Source organism: Lacerta agilis, chromosome 6 (assembly GCF_009819535.1).
Source record: "Lacerta agilis isolate rLacAgi1 chromosome 6, rLacAgi1.pri, whole genome shotgun sequence".
Lineage (NCBI taxonomy): Eukaryota > Metazoa > Chordata > Lepidosauria > Squamata > Lacertidae > Lacerta > Lacerta agilis.
In genome coordinates, this window is record NC_046317.1 from 32,846,525 (window position 1) to 32,870,215 (window position 23,691).

The 23,691-nt window shown below is 38.9% G+C and overlaps 1 protein-coding gene across 4 annotated transcripts; it reads right to left on the reverse strand.

Annotated features, from left to right (window-relative positions):
- Positions 1-3,847: 3,847 nt before the first annotated feature.
- On the reverse strand, positions 3,848-22,437 carry SRSF11 (serine and arginine rich splicing factor 11). Of its 4 annotated transcripts, none has more exons than XM_033151818.1 (13): positions 22,029-22,437; positions 18,445-18,578; positions 14,148-14,257; positions 12,281-12,373; positions 10,881-10,913; positions 9,959-10,008; positions 8,862-8,989; positions 7,595-7,676; positions 7,016-7,147; positions 6,759-6,848; positions 5,857-5,952; positions 5,264-5,402; positions 3,848-5,146 (listed from the first exon to the last, which is right to left on the reverse strand). In XM_033151818.1, exons 1-13 carry the CDS (start codon positions 22,154-22,156, stop codon positions 4,955-4,957), a joined length of 1,407 nt encoding a protein of 468 aa, XP_033007709.1. In that variant the 5' UTR covers positions 22,157-22,437; the 3' UTR covers positions 3,848-4,954. The 4 variants fall into 4 exon arrangements, with proteins under 4 accessions (XP_033007709.1, XP_033007708.1, XP_033007712.1 ...); XM_033151817.1 differs by having other exon boundaries at positions 3,848-5,149; positions 22,029-22,436; XM_033151821.1 differs by lacking the exon at positions 10,881-10,913 and having other exon boundaries at positions 22,029-22,435.
- Positions 22,438-23,691: the final 1,254 nt, after the last annotated feature.

Genomic DNA, 23,691 nt, shown 5'->3' on the forward strand with positions numbered 1-23,691 from the left:
GATGCTTAAAAGGATATTTACAATGCTGTTCTCACACAAATGAATGGTGTGTGGTATGGGCTTGATAGGTGATGGCCACTAAACTGGAAATATGCAATTGGTCATCTCCTACATACGTAAAGTTACTGGATAATAATGCCAAAGTTGTTTTTCATTGAGTTCTACAAAATAAATGTTAGCCCATGAACTGTCAGACTAATGTCTAGCAAGTGGGTCTCCTTTCATGGTAACAAAAAACAATGAACTTTGTGCTATTCAAGTCACATCCTTGTCCTTCTGTGAAGAAGGGCTTAGACTGGGTGAAGGTGCTGCACCATTTTGGAGGACAGAAGTGATTTTGGAGCAATGTTATTCTGTTACACCCCTACTTAAAGATTTCAGTTTATGTTGCATTCATCCCATTAAAAAAAATTGTAGCTACATAGAGGGAGTTTAGTTTTGTTCCAGTAGTGGATTTTCAGGAAAAGCAGCGCCCATTGTTGCTGGTCCCAGTCTGGCAAAACAGATGCATATACCAGCAGATCTCTGGTATGCATCAAGCTCCTGGTATGCCAATTCAGGTAGTTTAGCCACCCATGCAATAGGAATGTTGTACATTGACTCTGGAAAAAGAAACCTCAGTAAAGGTAGCCCTATGCCCACAGTAATATTCCCAAGAGTTTACCGCTGGATTAGGAAGTCTTGGATCTGAGATTTTGATACTTGGTTATTAAAGAAGAATAGACATAAATGAATCAAAATTATTTAGCACTTAGTAGTTAAGCACTTATATTTTCTGACATAGCAATGTCACAGCTAGGAACTTCAGTTGGGCATTATTACTGTGTCCTGGAGAACATTTGAATCTTTCTCAAGGATTTTTTTTTATCTCACAAGGGTATTGGGAAAGCGGGGTGGGGGGTGCATTATGAAGCAGCATTCATGCAAACTGCGCTAAAGTATTGCAATAGAAGAACCAGAAAGAGGCCAGGTTATAGGTTAAGTGCCTCTTGCATGCTTATAGGTCATTGTTGGATATAACATCTTTGGGAAGCAAGAGTGTAAAGGAAGTAGCATTCTAAATATTTTAGACTGATGCAAAAGTATACATGAACTTGACTTTTCTTCGAGGCTTCTGAAACTTCTCTGAAGTACTGTATGTCCTCTGAGAAACCAAGAAGTGTATTGGTAGGCATAAATATGGAATCCTTTAAAAAGAAACCCCTGAACTCTTCCTTAACCAAACTCAGTTTTACTGGTCTTCCAAATTATTGCTTTAACTTGTGGCAAAGGAATAATCTTTTTTTCCAAGCAGCTGATGTTTGTCTCCTTATTTAAGTTTTAAACTGCAATTGATGGATACCTAGCAATTTTTATCAGATAGTACAACTGTGGATATAAATCTGTGCTGGAAACCTACCTTAAGTTGAAGCATAATATATTCAAAAAGTTCATTTTTAAATACGGTATATACTTGTTGATTTTGATTCATTAAAATTTAATTACATTATTTAAACTTTATTAACAAACTTCCTATAATGCTGCAATTTTTCTTTTGAGTTTATAATTGTGAAAACCTAATGTCATTTTTTTTGTATATTTCATGTGTTCTTTGTCTAATCTAAACTCACCTTCACTAATAGTGTTTTTGGTTGTACCACTTAGAATAAAGACCAAAAGATGCTGTTTGCTTTTGAGACTGAACATATGGACATTTTCAGAAATCTATATTCTACCATGTGTGGACACTTCCTCCTTATTAGAGGAAGGCTAAAGAAAAAGGATGTTACAGTGTATCACTTTCACAAGGACATTTTATTGGTCAATTTTTCAATAAAATCCTCAATTTTCAGTGCATCTTTGTTGTTTTCAGTCTCTAACTTTATGGGGTAAGCCTTATACTCATCAAGATGAAATCAGCTGAGCAGTACACTATTGACACAGAGTCTTTCCTATTGAGACTAGTCAAGGAGACTTTCCTTTACAAAGTGAGCTCTTTCTCCCCCTCAGCAGGATTCTACTAGACGACAGCTTCAAAAATGGGTATGAAAGCTATCTTTTGGCACAGAACATGGGAGCCAAGGAAATTCAAATTGCACAATTCATTTCAACAAGATATCCTCAGCAGACCTACGAACTAAAAGATCCCTCTGAAGCATTCCCCTAGATGCAAAATGCTGGTTTGTGAACAGTAGCTGATTGCTCAGTTCATGGTGCTGCCTCCCAAGCTCACAGCACATACTTTTGTTAAGTGGTAGTATCTCCACATACCATCTACCTGGCTAAAAGTTGATCGGTGATGGCCACCCTTTTCACATTGCCCAAGAGGTGACAAGCTGCATACGCCAGGACCTCCCTCTCACACAGCACCTGTGTGGAGTGGTGCTGGATTAGCAGCTACCATGTGTTTCAGGAGATTGTATCATAACTGCTGTCATAACTTGAGGTCATGGTTTGTATGGGATTGAAGGTCAGCTTTGACCTAGACCAGAATGCATTTTCTTGGGAAATGCCAAAAAATGACTGTTTTGCAGACAATTTTCCTCAGGATGCACCAGCTTCAGGAATGCTGCATTGGTGCGCATGCTGCTTTACAGAACAGAAGTATAGTCAGTTACATCTGGGCCACACTTATTTGCAGGCTTTGAGTCACTTGCTTTTTTAATTAATGCATTTTTCATAAGCTCGCTAAGGGGCCAAAATAGACGTTAAAACAAATAATCATATTTTCATATCTAAATAAATAAAGGCATTGGAGACCCAATGATGACCCCCCAAGCTGTTTAACAGAGAAAAGAAGCAGTTTCCACCCTTAACAGCTGTGTGTTGTGTGTGCACACAGTTTGGAGAAAATGTTATGGCTCTCCTCTGCATTCTTAGGCTAGTTTCCCATCATATACCTCTTTTTCAAAAAACAAAACTTGGGAAGGTATGAAACTACAATCACATTTAATGCATCATCTAGTTTGGCCCTTAGAAACGCCAAAACAGTTTCAATTTACTTTGAGACCTCAGCATAAATGGATTGCTTTTGAATTGCTTTGTATAGTCACAAATAACCACAACAATTAACCGAGAGTTCTAGCACATACTCATCAGTGGAGCTATCTAAAGACAGAGCGCTTCATTATCTTCTGAGGGTACTTTACATTTTTTCTAGGAAAAAAAAAGGCTGGGAGACATTCTTTATATACTTCACTATATTGAGAAAATACCTCACAGTTATTTAGAAAGTTACATATCCATAAATTCTAAGAAGTTATTCTAAATAGCAATTTTCACTGTAAAACACCTGTGGAAAAATGTCATTTTCATATGCTACTTGTGTTAAATTTATAAAATTCAAACAATGTAGGTCAGGCATGGCTAACCTGTGACTCTCCACATGATGTTGCACTACAATTTCCATCATCCTAACCACCAGCCATACTGCTGTGAGTTGATGAGAGTGCAACAGCATTTAGAGGGCCTCAGGTTACCCATCCGATATGGTTACTAACATGTAACTTCTATCAGCCTTCATTGGTTATTAGAGCAAGTTTTCTTTGACAGATTGGCATTCAAAATGAATGGCACTTGGATGTTACCTTATCTTCCCACTTTTTAAAAATAGAAATACAGGTCAGGGAGTTGACATTCCAGTGATAACGAAAGCTTTAGACTACATTGTATATTTCCTCTTTTAAGGGCTTGCTATTATAACACTTTTTTGTTCTCCCATTCCCAAAGTAATGTGGGAAATGCCTGGAAGCAGAGTTATGCATCAGCTTATGCCTGGTCCTAAATGGAAATGTGAACAGGAGACAAGTGAGGTAATGCCATACAAGTCAATAGCATAAATAGATACATGTACACTGTAGTACAAATACAAGTGTATATTTAAGGGTTTTATTATCAAAGTCTTGTAAAACAATTTCAGAAACTGTACATCAACATGGCACAGACTGTAGCCTACTTTTGTTTTTACCAGCACAAAAGTAAATGCTTCAAAAACGTCCAGAACTAAGAGGTTGCCCAACTACTTTGCATAATAACAGGAAATCACTGTGTGCAAAAGGTTACTACTTCAGTGACTGTAACACAAATTTATTAGTTTATACAACTTGCGATCAAGTACATTATCAAGTAGACTTGTTTTAAAATCATCATGAAGTTCAATTTTGTTTAAATGCACTATCCTTTTTTGCAGGGTTTTTACACAAACAAAATGAAATAAACGCAGGTTATGAAGAACGAACTACATAAGGTTCACTCCCTCCTGTCTTACAGAAGTTTTGCATTACTATCTCAAGAAGTCCAAGTTGTCAAAAATCAAACACACCACCTGAGAAGGATTTAGACTCGAAATTCACCTGACATTGGGCATCAAAAAAGGCTAGTGCATTTCAACCTTGTCAAAACCAAACAAATCCACAACAAAAAGATTTAGCCACAAGGCTAAAAAGGTTATCTATCTCTATCAGAACGTTTGTTTCCAGATGAAGCTAATGTTAGTTTCTTTGTCTACATTTAAGACCCTTAGTAGATCCACCATGTTGTAGGAGATGAGGATGTTCTTGCCACAGTTAACATGCAGCCAGTGCATTCCCTATTTTGCTCTATTACCGCAAATGAATCAAACTCTAGAAACACTATTGTAGGTGAGCTGGTTTACTAAAAAGATCATACAACACAAACAGTCCATGCCTGCCAAAGATGCATGCAGCTTTTTGCTCAAAAATGAAAAAAGCAGCACCAAGTTTAATAAGAACTGCTGGGCTACTCAATTCAGTTTGGCCAATAACAAGAATGGAAACCCAGACATCACTTTCTCTAAAGCTTTTGATGTAATTATTTAATATCAGGAGCTTTACAACCAGTTATAGTTACAGCTGTGTACATCTAGCTTAAAAGGTTAAACAAGTACAGCATAAAGGAATCACACAGGAATGACACTGATGCATGTCGGCAACTGTTTTCACTGCCAAGGCAATATTCAGTCACTCATATCCATATCTTCTTCATGATGATCATCCCCATTGACTTTGGACTCCCTTGTTGCATCTCCACTCCCTTTTTCGGCTGGTGACTCCCTATGTTTTGGGGAAGTAGAATCTGCTGCCTTATCCTCCTTTTTCTCTTTTTCACTATCATAGCCTTGTTCTTCTTCATCATAATCCCTTGTGACCTGCTTTGCCAAGATAAAACACAAAGCAAAATATGTAAGACATGCTTAAAGGCTCTTGGGATTCTAGGATTAAGTAGGGCATCACACAAACAGACAAAATAGATTTTTAAAGCATACTTTGACATCCTTGTCACTCTCTGACTTTCTCTCTCGATCCTTCTCTTTGTCTTTACTCTTTTTCTTCTTGCTTGTTGACCTCTCGCGCTCATCCCTGGTTCTCTCCTTGTCTTTATCCTTTTTCTTCTCTTTTTTGTGCCTAAGGCAGTAAGATAATTCAACAAACTGAGAAATAGAGGCATTTTATAGGATCAGTGAAATATTTCATTTCTACTCCCCCCACTTCAAGTAGCCAGAAGCCTAATTTGAACATAAGGTATGGTTATGGCAAGCTGTACAAAACTGGTAAACAGATATAAAAAAGAGGAAATTCTACAACTTATATGGTCACCACTTTTGACATGTTGTTATACAGCAAAGAACATTTTTAAAAATAACATAATAAAAGCTATAATCCTTTTAACATATCCCAGTATATGCCATTATTTGCTCAAATGGCCCCAGTCATGGTAATTTAAATAAACTTATTAACAAAATAACATGCTCCAAGGATTTCCTTGCAACAAGAAGTGCAACAGTGAGACAGCTGCCTTCTCACCGTGTCCTTCCCAAAGCAGAAGTCCACAGTTTATGGATTTGTTAAACAAACAAACCTTTTTGGTGAAGGAGACCTGGACGGCTTTCTCTTGGGAGACCTGGGCTTTTTAGGTGACCTAGATCCACTTCTGCTTCTTCTGCGCCGTCTTTCTCTGTAATTAATAACAGAAGTCAAGGTGCCTTCAAATAAACATCTCCATTGTTTTTTAGTATCACTTTAACATTCTCATCATACCCATGTTGTCTATACAGAACTAGGAGGGTCTTGAAGAGGGAGGCACAGCAACGACTTCTGTGCAAGAGAAGTCTCAGGTTGTGTGTGTGTACTCCATCAAATGGGGATACATAAGCCTGGGGGGAGGGTGCATGGTCCCACTGTTGCTTCAACTGCTCCACTGGGGCACAAACACGGGAAAGTTAATGCCAGCTATGTAAACACTATAAGTGTTTGTATGCTTCTGGTGCACCTTAGGAGCTGCTGTAAGTGCGAGCTTGTGTCAATAAAGAATTAACTATTGCCTTCCTTGGTTGGGTGTGTCGAAGACAGCTGACCTTTGGACGGGCTTTTCAGGGAGAAAGTATGGGGTGAGGAAGGGAAGGTAAAGATCTCTCACATCAGTTTGCTTTCTGCTCACACAGTGTCAGATAGAACCCTATGGTTTTGTTGCTCCTTAGAAATGGAAAGTAAAATGTGCATAGGAAAGAGCAACCTGCCTATCTACAGTTCAGACTGCAAGATACCTGCATGAAATGGGTCTGCTGGCTCTCAAAACAGGAAAAACTTACATAAATGAACTCATTTTGTTTGTTTTACATCATCTTTGTAACATGAAGCCCTGTAGTTCAAAGAAAATGCTTTTCTTTGATATTATATAACCCTCTTTTGGTCAGTCCCATGCATCAGGATATGCACAATTACTTTTGCAAAATAAATACAAGATTATAGATTATACAGCACCTGCTTGTGCTTCTGGATCGTCTGGCTGTGCTGTAACTCTTTGGTGGAGTTTTAGACCGTTTCTTCTCTTTCTCTTCTTTCTTTTTGTCTCTAAAAAACCAATTAGATAAAAAAGGTACAAGCAGATTAGCTCTCTCACTATCCTTGCATAATGAATTTATCAAACTCCTGTAGCTACAGCTCTGACTTTCTAATAGCCAAGATTGTAATTCTGATACTTTTTGTATTGAAGGATGTACTAAGTTTCTAGGGATTACCTGGGTTTGGATGTGCTCCGAGACCTTCTAACACGCTCTCTGGAATGTGATCTCCGTCGCCGAGGACTTTTAGATCGTCTCCTGCTTCTTGATTTTGAGTGAGATCGTCTCCTTGATCGGCTTCTTGACCGTCTATCGAACACAACAATATTTAATATTCATTTTACTGTATTGCATTGTATTGTACTGTACTGTACTTACTGTGATTGAGTTGCCCCATAACCAAGTTCTCAATTTATCTCAATGAAGTTGACCTTAAAAGTTAGAAGTGACCTTCACAATAATTGTGCCCATCTTTTGATGCAACTCTTTCCAGCACCAACCGTGCTAAATTGTTAGTTTTAATATTCAACAAATGCAGCTTAATATGCTGAACCAAGGATATAATCAGGGAGAACCTGTTCTGTGCAATGTAATTTCACCCATAACCTGGTAAGTTTGCCATTTTACTCACTTTCAAATCCCAGATACACAAAACTCTTTTCTACTGTCATGTATTTATAAAGGAGCTTAACAAGAAAAATACCCTAAAGCACTTTGATTTTGGACTGTCAATGATCCCATCTTACTAAATTTTACCTGTGCCTAGACGAAGATGGAGTTCTCCTCCTTCTTGAACGTGATCTGGATCGTGAATGCCTTCTCTTGTCATCTTTTTTATCTGGAATTAAAATATTAAAAAGTTGGAATCCTTTCATTATCATATGACATCTACCAAATGGTTGGCCGCCCACTTTCTGGGGCACTCTGTACAAAAAGCTGAAAGTGAATGTGTTTTTTTACTCAAGAGAGAAAAACCACCAATTCCTACATCTGAATTCCTTAACACAACCATTCTATGAAACTGCAAGTTTGCATTCATTAAGAGATGAGGAACTTTCAAGAGATTTTTTTTAAAAGCCAAAGTGCCAAAGTTTTGTTCAACAATGAGAAGATCTTAAGAGCTGCCCTGCTGGATCACATCAAATGTTTATTTAGCGCAGGATCCCATAAGCAGGGCATGTGAACAAAAGGTTTCCTGGTGTTGTTACTTAGAAAGTGGTATTTTCAGGAGCATACTGCTGCTGATCTAGGAAGTAGTATAAATCCATCATGACAAGTAGCCACTGATATCATTATCCTCCATGAATTTATCTATTTGCCCTTTAAAGCCCTCTAAGTTAGTAGCTAGCCATCTCCACATGTGTGAAGTACCGCCTTTTGTCAGTCCCTGAATCTCCCAGCATTCAGTTTTGCTGGATGACCCCACAATGAAGAAAAACTCTACTTCATGCATAAATGTTATACACCTCTATCACATTCTTCCTTATTCATCATTTTTGCTAAACCAGATAGCTCCATACATCATATTTCCTTGTAGAAGAACTATCCATTTTGATGGGCATCATGTTTTTCTGCTCTATGATATTCTTTTTTGAGACTAGAGCTGCACAGTCTTCCAAGTGTGATCACACCACAGATGTATGAAATCATTATGGTCTCTGCAGTTTCTTTTTTCTAAACACTTTCCTAACACAGAATTTGCCTTTCACAACTGTTGCATGCTGAGTTGATCTTTTTCATGGAGCTACTCACCACAACTAGATAATATCTTTTCAGGTCAGCCATTGCCAGTTCAGAACCCATCAGCGTATGGACAAAGATAGCACCAATTCGTCCCTTTATACTTTCTTCCACTGAACAGCATTTGACAATTCATTGCCCATTCATTGACACTGGATAGATCTCTTGGAGCTCTTCTCAAGCCCATGCCCCCATTTTTACTCTCCTGCATAATTTGATGTCATTGGCATTCTAACAACAAGTAGTTTTCGTAGTATAAGAAAGACAGTCAAGACCAGTTTACCTGGCTCTATAGCAGCAGAAATCAGGGATTGTGCTTCTCGTACTCGTTTCATGGCTTCTTCTATTTCTTTACTGGAGGTATCTGTTTTCAGACTTGGTGAAACGAGACCTGCAGCTACATGGTTCAGCCTAGAAACCAAAAACATATCATTTATTTTTGCTCCCTTCTACTTTTGAAAATGATAACAAAGGAACTGACAGATGATTAATAAAACAGGAGTCCCCACCCATAGGCTCGTAACAGATACAACACAAAAGGAAAAAGTGATGGTAAGAAAACATTTGATTGATGGCTCAATCAAACATGGGCACTAACTCTGAAAGTTTCAAAGTCTGTATACAGTTGGGATTAAAATTGTGGTGGGAGAGAAAAAAACCAAAGGAAGAGAAGCATCTTAGTAGAACCAAGAGTGGTCCTGCTCCCCATCTCTGTTTATCCAAAACTGGATGAATAGGTAGCTAGTACATATATTCAACTCAATTGACCAAAAATATAAAATCAAAACTTCAATATAACCATTAAAAGCAAAAAGACAAGTTAAAAACTGGCAACGTAATAGGCCTTGGAGACGCAACAGCATTAAAAAAATGTTGCTTCCTCTGTAATAAAAGATGTTGGTTTCCACAATAAAAATACTCGAGGTTCTCTACAAACTGACCTCAGTTTCCTATGAGCATGGATTACACTGCCCCATAGTTAATGGTTTATCATGAATGCCAAGATAGCTCCCAATTTGCTCCTCTCTCCTGTAGTGGGAGTGGAACAGCAAAGCGTGATCCCTGGCTTAGTGCTACACCTGAACTGAGAATCATGGTTTGCTTCACCCAAATAAACCATGATCCTTTATTTGGATGTAATGCTAAACCAGGGATTATGGTTTGCTGCTCCCACTCAGACTGTGGGAGAAGCAGAGGGAAAATCATATGTACACAGTAAACCATTAACTATGGTTTATCATGATGTGCACGCACTGCCATTCTTCAGGTGTGTTTTACTCTCTTTTTATCTTTTACACTGCTTCAATGGCTTTAAGCTTATGAAGTGTCCTATAAATTTATTTTATATAATGCAGTTTAAACAACAAAATTCAAACTTACTTTGGATCCACTGTGCTCATAAGCTTTAGTAGTTGATCTGCTGCAAGAGACTGTAAAGAAAATTAATCAAAAATTGCTTTTAACATTGAAAAAAGTTGAAAATTTGCAGAAGGGAAGGAAAGAAGATCCAAAGCCCCTAAATCTAACCCAAGTGAGCAGACATTTGCAGATTAAAGCAGCAAATATGCAAAATAAAAATAATAATAAAAATCTCTGTCTCATGAAAGTAGTCACCTAATGTTCTCTGATAGGGTCATACTGTTCCAGGCAAAGAACAGCAATTTTCTTTCTGAGCATTTAATTCTCAACTGCATTGATTTGAGGGTATCCAGTTTGCTGAAGAACTGGTCTTTATTTTACTGTTTGTTTAAAATGCCAAGGGTTTAACAATTAAGCTGTTGAGTGAAGAGTGAGGCTAAACTTGTGCTATGTTTGAAGCAACTGTTTTGTAACCATTAATGGTAACGTTAGATATTAAAGTTGCAATGCACATTTAATTCTCAATTGTGCCTATGGTTTTTTTTTACAAGCTAAATTATATATTAAGCTTGAATACGGGTCAAAAGTTCTTATTTAGCTTGTCTCCAAGATGGATAGTTGCTTAGAAGTTGTGTTACCCCCAAGTGTTAACTCCAATGGTGGATAACTATGGGCTTTTAAAGTTAGCCAATGCAACATAATCCTAATCTGTTTAGTGTGAAGTCAGTTGCACCGAGTATACCAAGACCCACACTTTAGAAATTTTGCTCTGGATTACAAGTTTTCTACATAACCTTTATAATAGATAGGAATGCTACTCTAAAGATTCCAGCAATTTTCATCTGCAAAATTTTTAATGGTAAGCAAATCTAATCAAATCTAGCCACACTAGGAAATAGGATAGTGGGGGTCAATTGACCATAGATATAAATATAGAGCTTGCCTGCGTGATGCCCTGTTTGAGTAGAGAGAACCCCTAAAGAGAATGAGTAAGAGTTCATAATACAGAACATGCCGATGAAGTAACAATAACTAACTGTTGCAAAACTTTGGCTTTGAGGACAGGCCACATGAATACGATTTTGAACACACAATCCATTTCATTTATTTCAGAAAATCTATATCAAATAAAACTTTTACAGCAAAATAAAATATACACAACAAGAAGCTCTGCCAGTGGGTAGTGCTATCCCGTGTTTTATATATCAAATGGGACATATGAACATGAGTAATGATAAACACCAAAGTTTCACCAAATGTTTTGTCCGGATTGAGCTTTATAGGCCCTGATCCATTACTGGGCTGAGATAAAGATTTAACAAATAAACTGCTTCATCTGAATTATATGAAAGGGAGGAATAGCGTTGGGTATCAATGACACTGTATCTCAAATCTTGCATTTTCATGATGTTAAAAAGCAGAGTTTGAACCCTGCAGGACTAATCAAATGTAAATTCCATGGAGTCTCTAAACAAATGGGGCTTGGGGAGATAGCTACAAATCTATAAAAATAATAGAAAGACTAATTATTGTAATTTTTATACTGGAGGTGTAATGCTTGATGTAAAATCATGTTTAACTCATTGCTGAATGTTCTTGGTTAAGTATCAGTTTCATTAAATTCCAGATCAAAGCAGTATATAGTGTCCAAAGCAGTATATAGTAGAGCCTAAACAAATAAAAATGCTTCAAAACCAATATGGAATGTTTCTTTAGATTTGAAATTGAGATTGATCCAGCAAAAATTAATATTCCAGATATGCTGCACTCCACAACATCTGTAAAGGAAGGCACAGTCTATTACAGATAATGCTAGATGGAGATGTAATGCTGAAAATACCTCATTGAGACATATGGTATGAACTTCTCCAGTGGTCTGAAGTTGCTGTCCATATCAATTTTGTAGTGGCAAAATACTTTATATTTGCAGATGCTCTTGTACTTTGAAATTATATTCCCACAGTACAGAAATTAAAGGCACAACCCAAAAATGGATACTGCGATCCCTTAGTTGCAGAAAGACTTATACTGCAAGCCTTAAAGGATAAACACCTGCTATCTGCATGCAATGGTCTGAGGAACTCGCTGCTCTGGCTATATCTGAACATATGTCTTACGGACACCAATTTCGTGTGGATACCTATTTGGATTATTGACAGGAGATGGCTGTACTGATGGCTACTGTACCCTTAAGGTGCACTGATGGTGGTATACATTAATAATATTTTTCATTTTCAAATTATTTTGTTTATAATTCTTTTATTTTTTTCCTCCCCCCCCCCGATAAATCCACAAATTAAAAATAAAACTCATGTGTATGTGAATATAACACAAGCAATATACCTGAGAGTTTAAATTTGCTCCAGGAAGCCCTAGAGCAGCCAGAGCTGGGTCAAGAGTTGGAGCTCCTAAAGCAGCCAAGGGAACAGCACCAATCTATAATAAAGATAATCAATAGAAGTAGACAGCATATTATACCAGAATGTACAATCAAGAAAACAGCTTCCACCATCTGCACAAGGCATGAAATAGTTTCAAACAGTTCTGCATAATGTTCAAGTACTGCTGTAAAATGACTTGCAGCACATTAATATGAAGCAACATAGGAAGCTGATTTATACAGGTGTAAGACTACTATAATTCTAACCTAGCATTTTCTACGCTAAATCATAGCAGCTCTCCAACATATGAAAAAGTATTTCCTGTTATCTGCTGCCTGAATAGTGATTCTGGGGATTGAATCTGAGCTTTCTGCAAAGCATATATACTACCGCTCCCTGCTATCTAGCATGTGTGTTCTAGCTAGGAATGCAAAGTTCGATTAATTAACCCATTTAATTGATTTAAGATTTTCAAATTAGTTAAGTCCTTCATTGACTTTAGAAATTAATGTTCTGACATCTCCCTCCTCTCCAATCTGCAGGGGAGAGGAGGAAAGTTGCATGCATACGACTCATAACTCTTGTTCACTGGTGCAATTTCTAGTCTTCACCTCACCTGTTGAAATTGTTGTCTTTGAAAGGAAAGAGGACAAGTAAACCACCCTGCCACGAAGGCAAGGTGTCACAATGTGCACTTTCAAGTAGACTAATTGTCTGTATCATTAGGACTTACTTCCAAGTAACCTAATCCAGAAAACATGCTCTGCTTCTTAAGAACTACTGACCTATGCAGGTGCAGATTTAATCAATTGATTAGCTAACAGCAACTTGTACAATTAAAGAAAGTTTAATCACTGAATCAGGTGACAGTCCTAGTTCATGGATGTCTAACCAACAGCACGCTAACAATTTAAAGTAAGTTTAAGAGGCAGCTGTGATTAAGTTGCTGGGTTCTGTGGCATTCCAGCCTGCAACAGGCGTACTACCATATGGCACAGAGTCAAGCCCATGCTCAATGCCGACCTTGCTACTAAAACTACTTGTACACTTTTAACAAGATCCCATTATGGACAGGATCTAGCGCTCCTAAACTTATTGACTACAGACCTAACATTTTAGAGGTTTTATCCAAGAAAACATGGGCAGGACTAGATTGAGCCTTGGAAGCCCCAAGAAAGCAATTTTCTGAAACCTACAGCAGAGGTTTCTTCTGTACAGCTTTGATGAAAATCTTTACAGTTAGCTTTTAGAATACTCCTCTACTGGGACTTCTGAAACTAGAGAGCTTTTTTCATTTACTCCAGCCTCCACAGTACAGTGCTAGTCCAGGGAAAGTATTGTGGAGGCTGTGTGAGAAATAAGAATAGCATTACCAGTATCACACTGTGTGTTAGTGTGACAGTTCTTGTTGCCTGCCTGGAAACTGTCTTTCTTCAACCTACAAGCTGATGCAGTTGTTATACAGCCAACTAATACTCTCAACTAACTGCTCATGAAGAAGCACTGTTATAATGGAAGTGGAGACACTCCAGAAGACTGCAAAAGTCACTTCTGCAACTACAAAAATTGCTAGTCTCCCCACCCCTGGCATGTCTTTCAACTTTATATTTTAATGAATAAATGGGACATCTTTCAAAGCATAACCATGAATCAACTTCCAAACCAGAGTTCTTTAAAGTGAGAGGCATGGTTATCTGCATTCTTACTTGCCACATTTTTATACATTATACATTTTTTCTAATTGTTTTGGTGCAATGGGTGTTATCTCAGAAAATACAGATATATGCAGTTGTACATTATAGTATACATCTCGTAAGATGTATACTTACCTGAGAAAGTGGGTTGGGTGTAGGCAGGAGTCCACCCCCCGGCAGAAGACCTGCCACAGCATTAGCTGGTGCCAGGAGAGACAAAGCCTTAGTCTCATCAGGAATAACTCCTGCAGAGAGACAGCTTTGCATTAGAAGACACTCATCACTGATTTTTAAAAAAAACCACACACACAAATACACCCAGAAAATGTCTCCCTGAAACACCACCTGAGTTTGCTGCAAGTACTTATGTTGGCTATAATACAATGTTTGATCTCTTAATAATTTATCATTAATTTGTATGCCAGAATGAAACTTCAATGTGTGAAAATTTGACTGTTCCTTTTTCTCTACAAAAGGTTAAGTTCTAGAATAAAAAAATAGCACAATACACACTACTTGTTTGTTAACACTGCCAAGATTTCATCACCTGTACTCGATTTTTAAGTCATGAACCAAACGTAAGCAAGCACAGTCGGTTCTCCAGGGGTGTGCTCTCAACTTTCAAAAGCTGTTTTATGAACAACGACTCGTGTCGGCTGCTTCACTATAAAGCACACAGAAAAATCAAGATACACAAGACAAAAAAAGTTTGATTTAGGGGTTAATAATATGGTACAGTTCACTATGATTTCTTTTACACCTACCATACAATTTTGTAAATCTTAAGCGAAGGTAAGAAAAAATGTAGGGCTTTTGCTGACATGTCACATGGATATGAAGGTCTCCACAGAGCTTCAAATAAAGGTTCTGCATAAGTGTCCATGTGTATGTGTTTATGTAAATGCCTAAAATGTGGCACATTCCTTACCTGTGCAGTAAAGTACATGCTCCACTGTTTGTCATGCTTACTATACCAAGAATGCTGCTGCATATTGCCATTTCAGAAGAAATTTCTGCTCTGCAGCCTTGTAGCCTGCAAAGGACTAGTTTTACTGCCTAACCTGAATAGAGAATAACCTTACTAAAGAGGTCCAATGTGGGACAAAAAGTAATGTTGATCGTTGTAATATTATCCAACAGCAAAAGCCCTATACGTATGGCTTAATCTGTTAATGTGCCCAAGCCCCCAATGTGAGAGTTCAATAAGACAACTGTACTATATATTTGCAAATACCAGTAGCGTTTCTGAAATACATATTAAAAAGACTGCATCTCATCATAAAACATACAATATGTACAGGGCACTTAAGAGAAACTGGATAAGCTGCAGAAGAAAACTGTTGGGTGGTATTTTCAGCAGGGCCTGGTATATAGTTCAGGCTGAACCAGGGAAAAGAACTGTAAAACACAACAACAAAAAAGAAAAACCACTGTTAAATAAAGGTAATGGTTCCTTCCACCTATACTGAGAAGTGCCGATAATATAAACAAATGTATAATACACAGCACTGATATCTTTCTTCTGTCACTGAGCTGTCATAATTTCAATACCAAAAGTTATGGTGGGAAAAGGGGGGAATGTCATTTAGATACAGGGCATTAATGCATCAATATAAACATTATCTATAGAGATTATGGGATAATTTTGCATGCAAAATTATGTCTCAGAGGATATTATTTATGTTTACACACAAATAGTGCAACTATAACATTTCTGGCATCTAACTAAAAATCCTCTTATCTTGAGACACCTCACAGAAGATCTGCATCCATTAAGTAGTCATGCATCTGATCCTCTCATTTTTAGGAAAAAAGTTATTCAGAAATAAAACTACATTTTTTAAAAAAGCAATGAGGCCCCTCACCAGTTAATTTTCATGCGTCAAGTGTTTTTTACTGCTGCTTTGTTAGAACCATGAAATACTGCATGAATGTGTAGAAATGAAGAAAAAGAAACAGACAAAATAAACAAACATTAACCAAGAACCTACACAACCCCACCCAAAGGCACTGTTAATACCTGAGTTCCTTCCAAATCCTTGAATTTCATAGTGAAGTTTATAGTACTATGCCTTACCGTGAACTTTGTGTAAGTCTAGAACACAAAGCAATAGCCAACACCAAGATATATGAACACACAAAGAACAAGAATGTAAGTGATACAGGGAGCTGTGATTAGCACAGTGCAGTATTTTAATACTTCTAGTTAGGTAATGTTAAACCCATCACCACTAGTTAAAAATCAAGATCTAAATTCAACAGAGTACTTAAACATGTGGTTCAATGCATATGAACAGTCCCACTCAATTTGAAATACCTCACTGAATGATGCTTAAGTACCTAGCAGAAATGGGGTTCTTGCAATATGAACCACTGTTGAGTAGTTTGTTTGCTTCCATAGACATGGAAGAATTGCAAGAACAAAGTAGTTCAAATTCACAGAAAAAAACCTAGTATTCTTATACAGTACCGTGTCCACAATTATAGTTCTCGCACAAACTGCACAGCTGTACACATATCCTACTCCACCAAATTGAGGCCCTGACAACAGCTACTTAAGTTGCATTAAACAAATTTCAGGAGATTCTCAAGTGATATATTTGGCTGATTTCTTAGTGCCAGATTTATCTTTCTAGCACAATGAACATTGTATTTTCAAAGATAAAAATATTAAACGCTTAAAACATGGTGATTCTGTAGGAGCCAAATTAGGTCTTAACAAAATTGACAGGGCAGGACTGCTGCTATTAGAGCCAAACTAGATATGAGTGCAGCAGTCCTCCCCCAATCACATAAAAAGGGTGTCCGGGTCCATTTTTAATAATAAAAGCAAAACTGCGAGAGCCCCTGAAACCTACCCCAACCTGCTCTTACCTCCCCACAGCCCCTTTCTGCAAACATTGAGCATATTTTCAGCATCAGAGCTCAGATAAGGATAAAAACACAGAGGGACAGATTGCAAGGAAGTTAAGCTGCAGGCACAGGAAGGATTCTGTGCACTTCAGTTCTTTAACTGTTCTAGATCAACTTCCAAACTGCTCTTTCTATGTGACTGGGGAAAGTCTATGTTTAAACACAAAGACTGTCATATCTAGTTTGGCCCTGATATGTAGATGTTCATGCAAGAACCATTATATCTCAATTGTTATTTTGTCCAAACTAAAGCAGAAGCAATTACATTCTAAAAATACTCTACTCTGAAATTTAAAACTGATCAAGATTAAAAGTTGCTTACACTACTTATAGCTTCAGTGAGGAATATACTACAACTAGGTCTTTGCCAGGTCTACACACTGCATATTCCTCTGCCTTGTTAATGTGTAAACATATTTTTATAAAAACAGGTCATGGTAAGACTTGCACTACAATCTTGCATAGTTAGGCTGCTTAAATCCCACTGACCTCCATGAGATCCAGCTGCCTGTGAGTGCAGGAATTAAGTGCAAGACTACACATATTTTACTGCAATCAAGAGATTTAACTAGTTTATCAATTAATGGTGCCTTTGAAATAGTTGTGATGAAATCTACAGAAGTTTAATAGAACTCGTTAGAAGAGCAGTCTTCTTGGTACTGAATTATTGAATTATGTTCCCAAACCCTGCTCATTGTTTTCAAATTACTGTAACACCCTAAAAATGTAAGAAAAAGAAGAGAAAAAAATGTTGTTAACAAGTGATTACACCAGGAAAACACTTGGGGACTTGAGTGCTTGCTGGCCTTTAGTTAATGTCTAGAATCCCCTGTAGCTGCAGAGGACCCCACTGTTTCAGTCATCTGGAAGGGCCTTTGCATTTGCCTTCTCCACTACAAAAATCACACACACAAATAACAGAGAGAAGAGTTTATTATTTAGTGAAATTCTAAATAATATAGCAAGGCTGCACAAGAAAATGTGGAATAAGATCTAACACCCAGTGCTCATTTAGCACCTTTGGATATATTTTCTGTCTAATTGAGATCAAACCCTTGGTGTACCAGAATTTGTACTGAGGGTATTTTTTTATTGTCAACTACGGTAAACAGAACTTTGCCTTGTAACTGGCAGCACATTTCCACTCACTCTCTTTGAGAATGAATCATACGACAATACATGCCAAGTTACTTAATGCAAGTTATCTTGTTTAAATGAATCAGTTTTAAAACACTGCTTATCTTGAAGGGGCCTGATGAAACAAAAATTCAAATAATGCTGCTCAAACATATCAATATTCTAAATGCCTTTGCAAAAAGACTGACAGGCAAGTTCCAGCTTTTGCTTCAACAATTATTTGTTTCACTTTTGGATAAAAGCAAGCAGTGTCAGTATACCAAGGGTTTTAAATAGGTAAATAGCTTCAATGTTTTACATGCTAAACTTCATGCTATTAAGCTACATCAGGATTTAGTACCATTATTCTATGGCTTCATAGATCATTAAACAATTCACAAACCTTCTGCATATGGTACGACTATCAACGCTCTGTCAACGAATACAGTATTTGTCAGGTGCTGAGCCACAACTGCGGAGTCAGGTTCTTGGAACTTTACAAAACACACACGGGAAGAAACAGGCAAAGGGGAGTCACTAGAAAGGAAAAAAAAGGAAGAATATTAAATGCAAGACCAACAAAATCTGTGAATTATTTGACTGAAGATGAAACTGAAAGTGAGTTGTAATGGTATTTTATTTTCATATTATACTACATTGTCATTAAATGAAGCAGCCACAAGAGGCAAGAGATGTGACGGGTGTTAGCCTTCTCTACTACCATTGTGGTTTGCTGGCTGTCACTATATGCAAAAAAATAATAATAATCAAGAGAAGCTATTACAAAATAAGGTCATACACAGCTGCACAATAGATGTGTATACCATACTAGTGCATCATTTGGGTAGCAGCACAATACTTTTATCTCTGGAGGAAGAGACGTCTAGTGGTAAAGGTAGAAAATTCATCATTTCAATTTCCCTTCACCATCTAAAATTAGTTGCAGATAGATTTCAAAAGCAGGAATAGGTGACTGACACGGGATTCTGTACCTAGCCCTGCCATGTGGAGTCTGGGCTAATTTGGAACAAACATATTTTTCAACCCACAGAGGTTGCTAGGAGGTTTATCCCGTATGAAATGTAGCAGAACATTTCTTCACTTCTAACCGTACACCTTCTGCTTCCTGAAATTAATTAGTAAAATAATGGACCTAGTATCAGTCAAACTGGGCAATTTTAAAGTTGTAATGAACTTTTTCTAGGTTACTATCCACAAAAAGCACATTAAATATAAACAACTTTGGAGTTGGATATCATACACTTGCCTGAGTGCTGAGCACTTTTATTAAACCCTCCCACTTCTGTTGTAGTCTGCTGAACTGCATCTTGTGACTCTCAAGGCTTTTTCCATCATTGTGCCCAGCTTCTAAGTATGCGCCTCCCCACCCCGATCCCACCCCCCAAAATAAAGCAAGCATTAATTTTGATGGGCTTTCAATGTTGTCTAGAGACCACCTCTTCACCCAGGCATTTGTGGGCGGTTAATATGGAGCCTGGGCATGATCTGGCTGGTCCACTGTGGATTGTATTGTATTGCTCTTTTTGGAATTGTATTATCCTGTTAAAATACCCCAGTATTATTGATGAAGGGTGGTAAAGTAGTGTTTTAAATAAACAAAAAATTATATCATAGTTTTAAATTCATAGATAACTTATTTTCAATGGCACATACTGCTGTCCTAAATACTGAGAAGTGTGCAACCTACATTACTTTCCTTAACATTTAAACAAGTGAAGTGCATGCTATTGAGTTCCCAGGTCCTATCCTAAAACATTTATGAGAAATTGAATCCAATAAAAACAATCTCCAAGTAAATGTTTTAATGTGTTTGATCCTGTACTTGCTTATTTTGAAGTAAATTCCATTCTAGCTAATGGTGCATACTCCCTAATAAGTGTGCTTAGGATTGCAGCATAACTGCATTTTGCTTAATGTTTCCCTAACAGAGTATCTCAGCATCTAAGATTAATATGACCTAGGGCCAGATCCAACACCTTAGCTCTGCTGAAGCAAGGGACTTCCATGTATGCAACAGAACCTAATCACCCATCCAGGGTTGGGGGATACCAGGTACAACCCTACTGATGCTGCCTTGGAAACAATCCATACTTTTAAAAAGTTGTATTTACTAACTGTAACTCAAACATGCCAAATCAAGATCTCAATCAATTTATAGTATTATTACATTTTCCAGAAAAACACATTCTACTGCCTCTTTCTAAAATATACTTCCTCACAAGTGTATGTATATTCCAGTCTTACAAAATAATCCTTTAATATCTACAGTACTGTACTTAAAGTAAGTCCCACGGAGTTCACTAGAACTTGCTCTCAGGTAAGTGAGTATATAGGACTGCAGCCTTAGTTTAATCCACAGAAAACACCAATTGATGAGGCTGAGAATGAACATTTACTTAACATTATGTACAGAAGTGGCTCACAGACATGAACTGTGGCAGGTGGTGACAACAGATCTTGTTTAGTCACAGCAGGTATAAATATGATTTACACATGGTTTTTATACCCTATCAGACAAATAATAGATCTCTAGAGCAAGGAAGGTTGGGTGAAGTCAATCTTGCATTGTCTACTGTATTTTTTAAAACTAAACTTCCACATGATTAACATTTGCAAAACCCAAGTGTATACAGTACTTGGGATTTTAATCAGGACTGCACATTGCAGAGCACTTATGGAGGAGGTTCCCCACTTCAGATCTTTGCCCTCAAACTCCTGGAGAACTCTTAGAGCAATAATATGGAGGCGCCAGAGGGGGCAAGGGCTTGACAATGTTCTCCTGCTCCCAGGTTTCATTTACAAACCAGTAGAACCAACATAACCTTATTTTTTGAAAAAATTGCAGACAGTACAGATTACTGCTTTTTGGAATTATCAGTGCATGTTACCTTTAAAAATTAAACTGTGTGGTTTGTAGATAGCATGAAATGGGACTGGAGTCACACAAACTTCTTACTAGTGTGTATATGTAGCACTTGCAACTTGCACTATACTGCCATGCTAAACCAGGTAACAAAAATCATCAGTGAAATAATGCCAGTAAGGGAAATCACTCGCCAGAAGTTTAAATAAAGGCGCCTTTTATACAATAAATACCCTTATCAAGCTCAAGGGGTGTTCACAGTACAGTTCATATAACATATTGTGAACATTTGTTGGTGCAAATATAAATTTGGGCTACTCTGGAAGAGCAGCATGTATATTTAATAAATCAATGAATGTGTTAACTGTCTCCATAAATTACGCTCAACTGAAGGATTGGTCTGATTTCAGAATTTTCAGTCACTTGGCTTAGGAAAAAAACCAAAAACACGGAGCTTGGTCACAATTACAAACGGGGGGGGGGGACGCGACCCTCTTTGAGCACATCCTAAACAGATGCGAACTGAACGAAGTTGAGCGCACGGTCCTTACACACAACAAAGTCCACTCTGGATTAATTTCCCTTCATTTCGCCAGCTTAACTGTGGTGGCAGAAGTCACTCCATTGTTCCTTTCCTTTTAAACAACTTGGGAGTTAAGAAACCCTTGCAGGTCCACGGCGAAGTACTCCCCACGATACCCTCTTCTACCTGCTTCAAACCCGGCTTTTGTCGTTTTAAATTACGTCTCAAAGAGGCGACTGGGAATAAGGAACGCAAAGCGACTAATGGCGTCGCTTTCGCCCCCTGAAGAGAAGTGTAATGGCGGGGGTTAACAACTATAGTTCCGCGAGCTTAAGATGGTAAGGCGAGACCATAGCTTTGAGAATGGCGGCCTTCGCAACCTCGCGCCCAGCTGCTGCTGCTGCTGCTCCTCCCCGCCGTCGCCCCCACCAATCTGGGCCTAGTAGGCGCGCCGCGCTCGGAAGCAGCCGAGCGCGAGGCTCCGCGGCCTCCATTAGGCCGCCCTGCGGCCTAGGCCTGTATAAGACGCGACTGCGGCGGCCATAAGCGGCCCCTGAGGGGGTGTCCGCGCGGGACTCACTCGGGAGGGAAGAGGCGCAGCTCCTCGATCTTGCCCAGGAAGCCGAAGAGAGTCCGCATCTGTTCGGAGCTGGCGCTCGGGGAGACGTTGGTGACCTGGATCACGTCGGTGCCGCTGCTTGAAGCCATCGCGCTACCTCCTCCTGCCCCCGTCACTACAAACACATCGAGGGGAGAGGGGGTCGCCACGACCCTGGAGAACCGGACGGTGGCCTCCTCCTTGTGTCCCTCAACGCTTCCCGTCGAGCTATCGCAGTCCCGTCACGCACGCAAGCAACCGCCGCCGAGCGATCGTTTCGCCACCAACCAGCCTGGGCCGCAATATCCCACAATCCTCCGCGGCCCTACCCCGCGCCTACTCGGCGCAAGAGCCTTTTCAGTCCTGCGCCTGCTCAAAGCAAGCCGCCCAGCCGCGGTAGAAACGCAGAACTAGCGTCCTGCGCATGCCCACTCCCGCTGATTCTTTGCGGGGCGTGTGTGGGTTCCTTACTTAGAACACTTTGTTGCGCATGCCTCGGATGTGCCTTTGGTTTCGAAGCGGTAATCGCGCTTAGGTTTTCTGCGGAGGCGTGTCGCGTTGAATCCTTTGCTATTTGCTAAGGCAGCTACTTAGCGCTGGGGTTGTGAGCTGCAGGGTTGCCTGCCTTTGGACAGCGCAAACTGGAGTGAACAATCTTATCTGTGTGTTTGATTTGCAGAAGGATCCATTCGCATTACAAGCTCCTTGGATTTTTTAGCAGCCAGAAAGTTGGACTAAGTACTGTATTCATTAAGGGTAGGGGGAGATGCATGCTAAGTTAACTCAAAAGCCACAGAGTGAGAGAGTCTCTTTGCACGGAGTGGGGCCCTCTTTGTGTGAGAGGGAACAGAGGGGGGTTGCGTGGTTGTTTATTCAGTTTGAATGATTTGTTTCTTTTTACCTGGGTGTTTGGTTAAATTGGCAATAGCAATTTTGTAGCTGTAGCTTGCTTGTTTAACCTTATAATAGAAATGTTGAGTTGTTCGTAGGACCTGTTTACTGTATATCATTTTTGCAATGTTTGTATCTCGTTTTGCTCCCTTGATTTTTATTACTTTGTTTCCCACACTGGGATTGTAAAAAAACATCCGATGCTTATCGAAACTGGAAACAAATAAATATTGTAATGGTGCAACCAAATGTCTGCACATTGTGGACTACAATCTTACTTCGTCAGATGCTAGCTTGAGTTGCTCACGTATAAATTTAATACCTAGAGTCGGAATTTCGTTTATAACACGACTTGTATATCAGAACTCTTCCATAGGCTCAGAACAGTCTCTTAGGAAATGGTGAGCGGAATAAACAGCGTTTCATTTGTAAAAAAGCTGAGGTGATGCCTGCCTGGGCAGTCGCACCTTAGGCTTGAGAGACCTTCGTCTCTAGATACTAATTTGCACCTTGCACACACACTTCATTTTGCCCAAGGTCCATTCGATGGGGCGGCTCAGTGAGTTCTGCCACTCAGTCCACCAACTACACTGGCTCTTCTTATTTATGACTTCAGCGTGCATACTTTCAAGGAAAAAAGGCGCCGGCATATGCTCAGTAGCCATCTTGCTGTGCTTCCCGTTTAAAATAAAAAAGCAAGTCCCGGCTCAGCTGAAGCGCTGCTAGGAGCTCAGTCAGACCTTTCCTTTGGGGC

Excerpts from the sequence above, each read along its gene's own strand:
- SRSF11 (XM_033151817.1), bottom strand. The coding sequence starts at position 22,156 with ATGGCTTCAAGCAGCGGCACCGACGTGATCCAGGTCACCAACGTCTCC. Across the intron at positions 10,914-12,280 it reads GAGCAAATTTAAACTCTCAG|GGGTTCTCTCTACTCAAACA; the intron begins GTATATTGCTTG and ends CATTCTCTTTAG. Across the intron at positions 5,953-6,758 it reads CGATCCAGAAGCACAAGCAG|AGAAAGACGGCGCAGAAGAA; the intron begins GTGCTGTATAAT and ends TATTAATTACAG.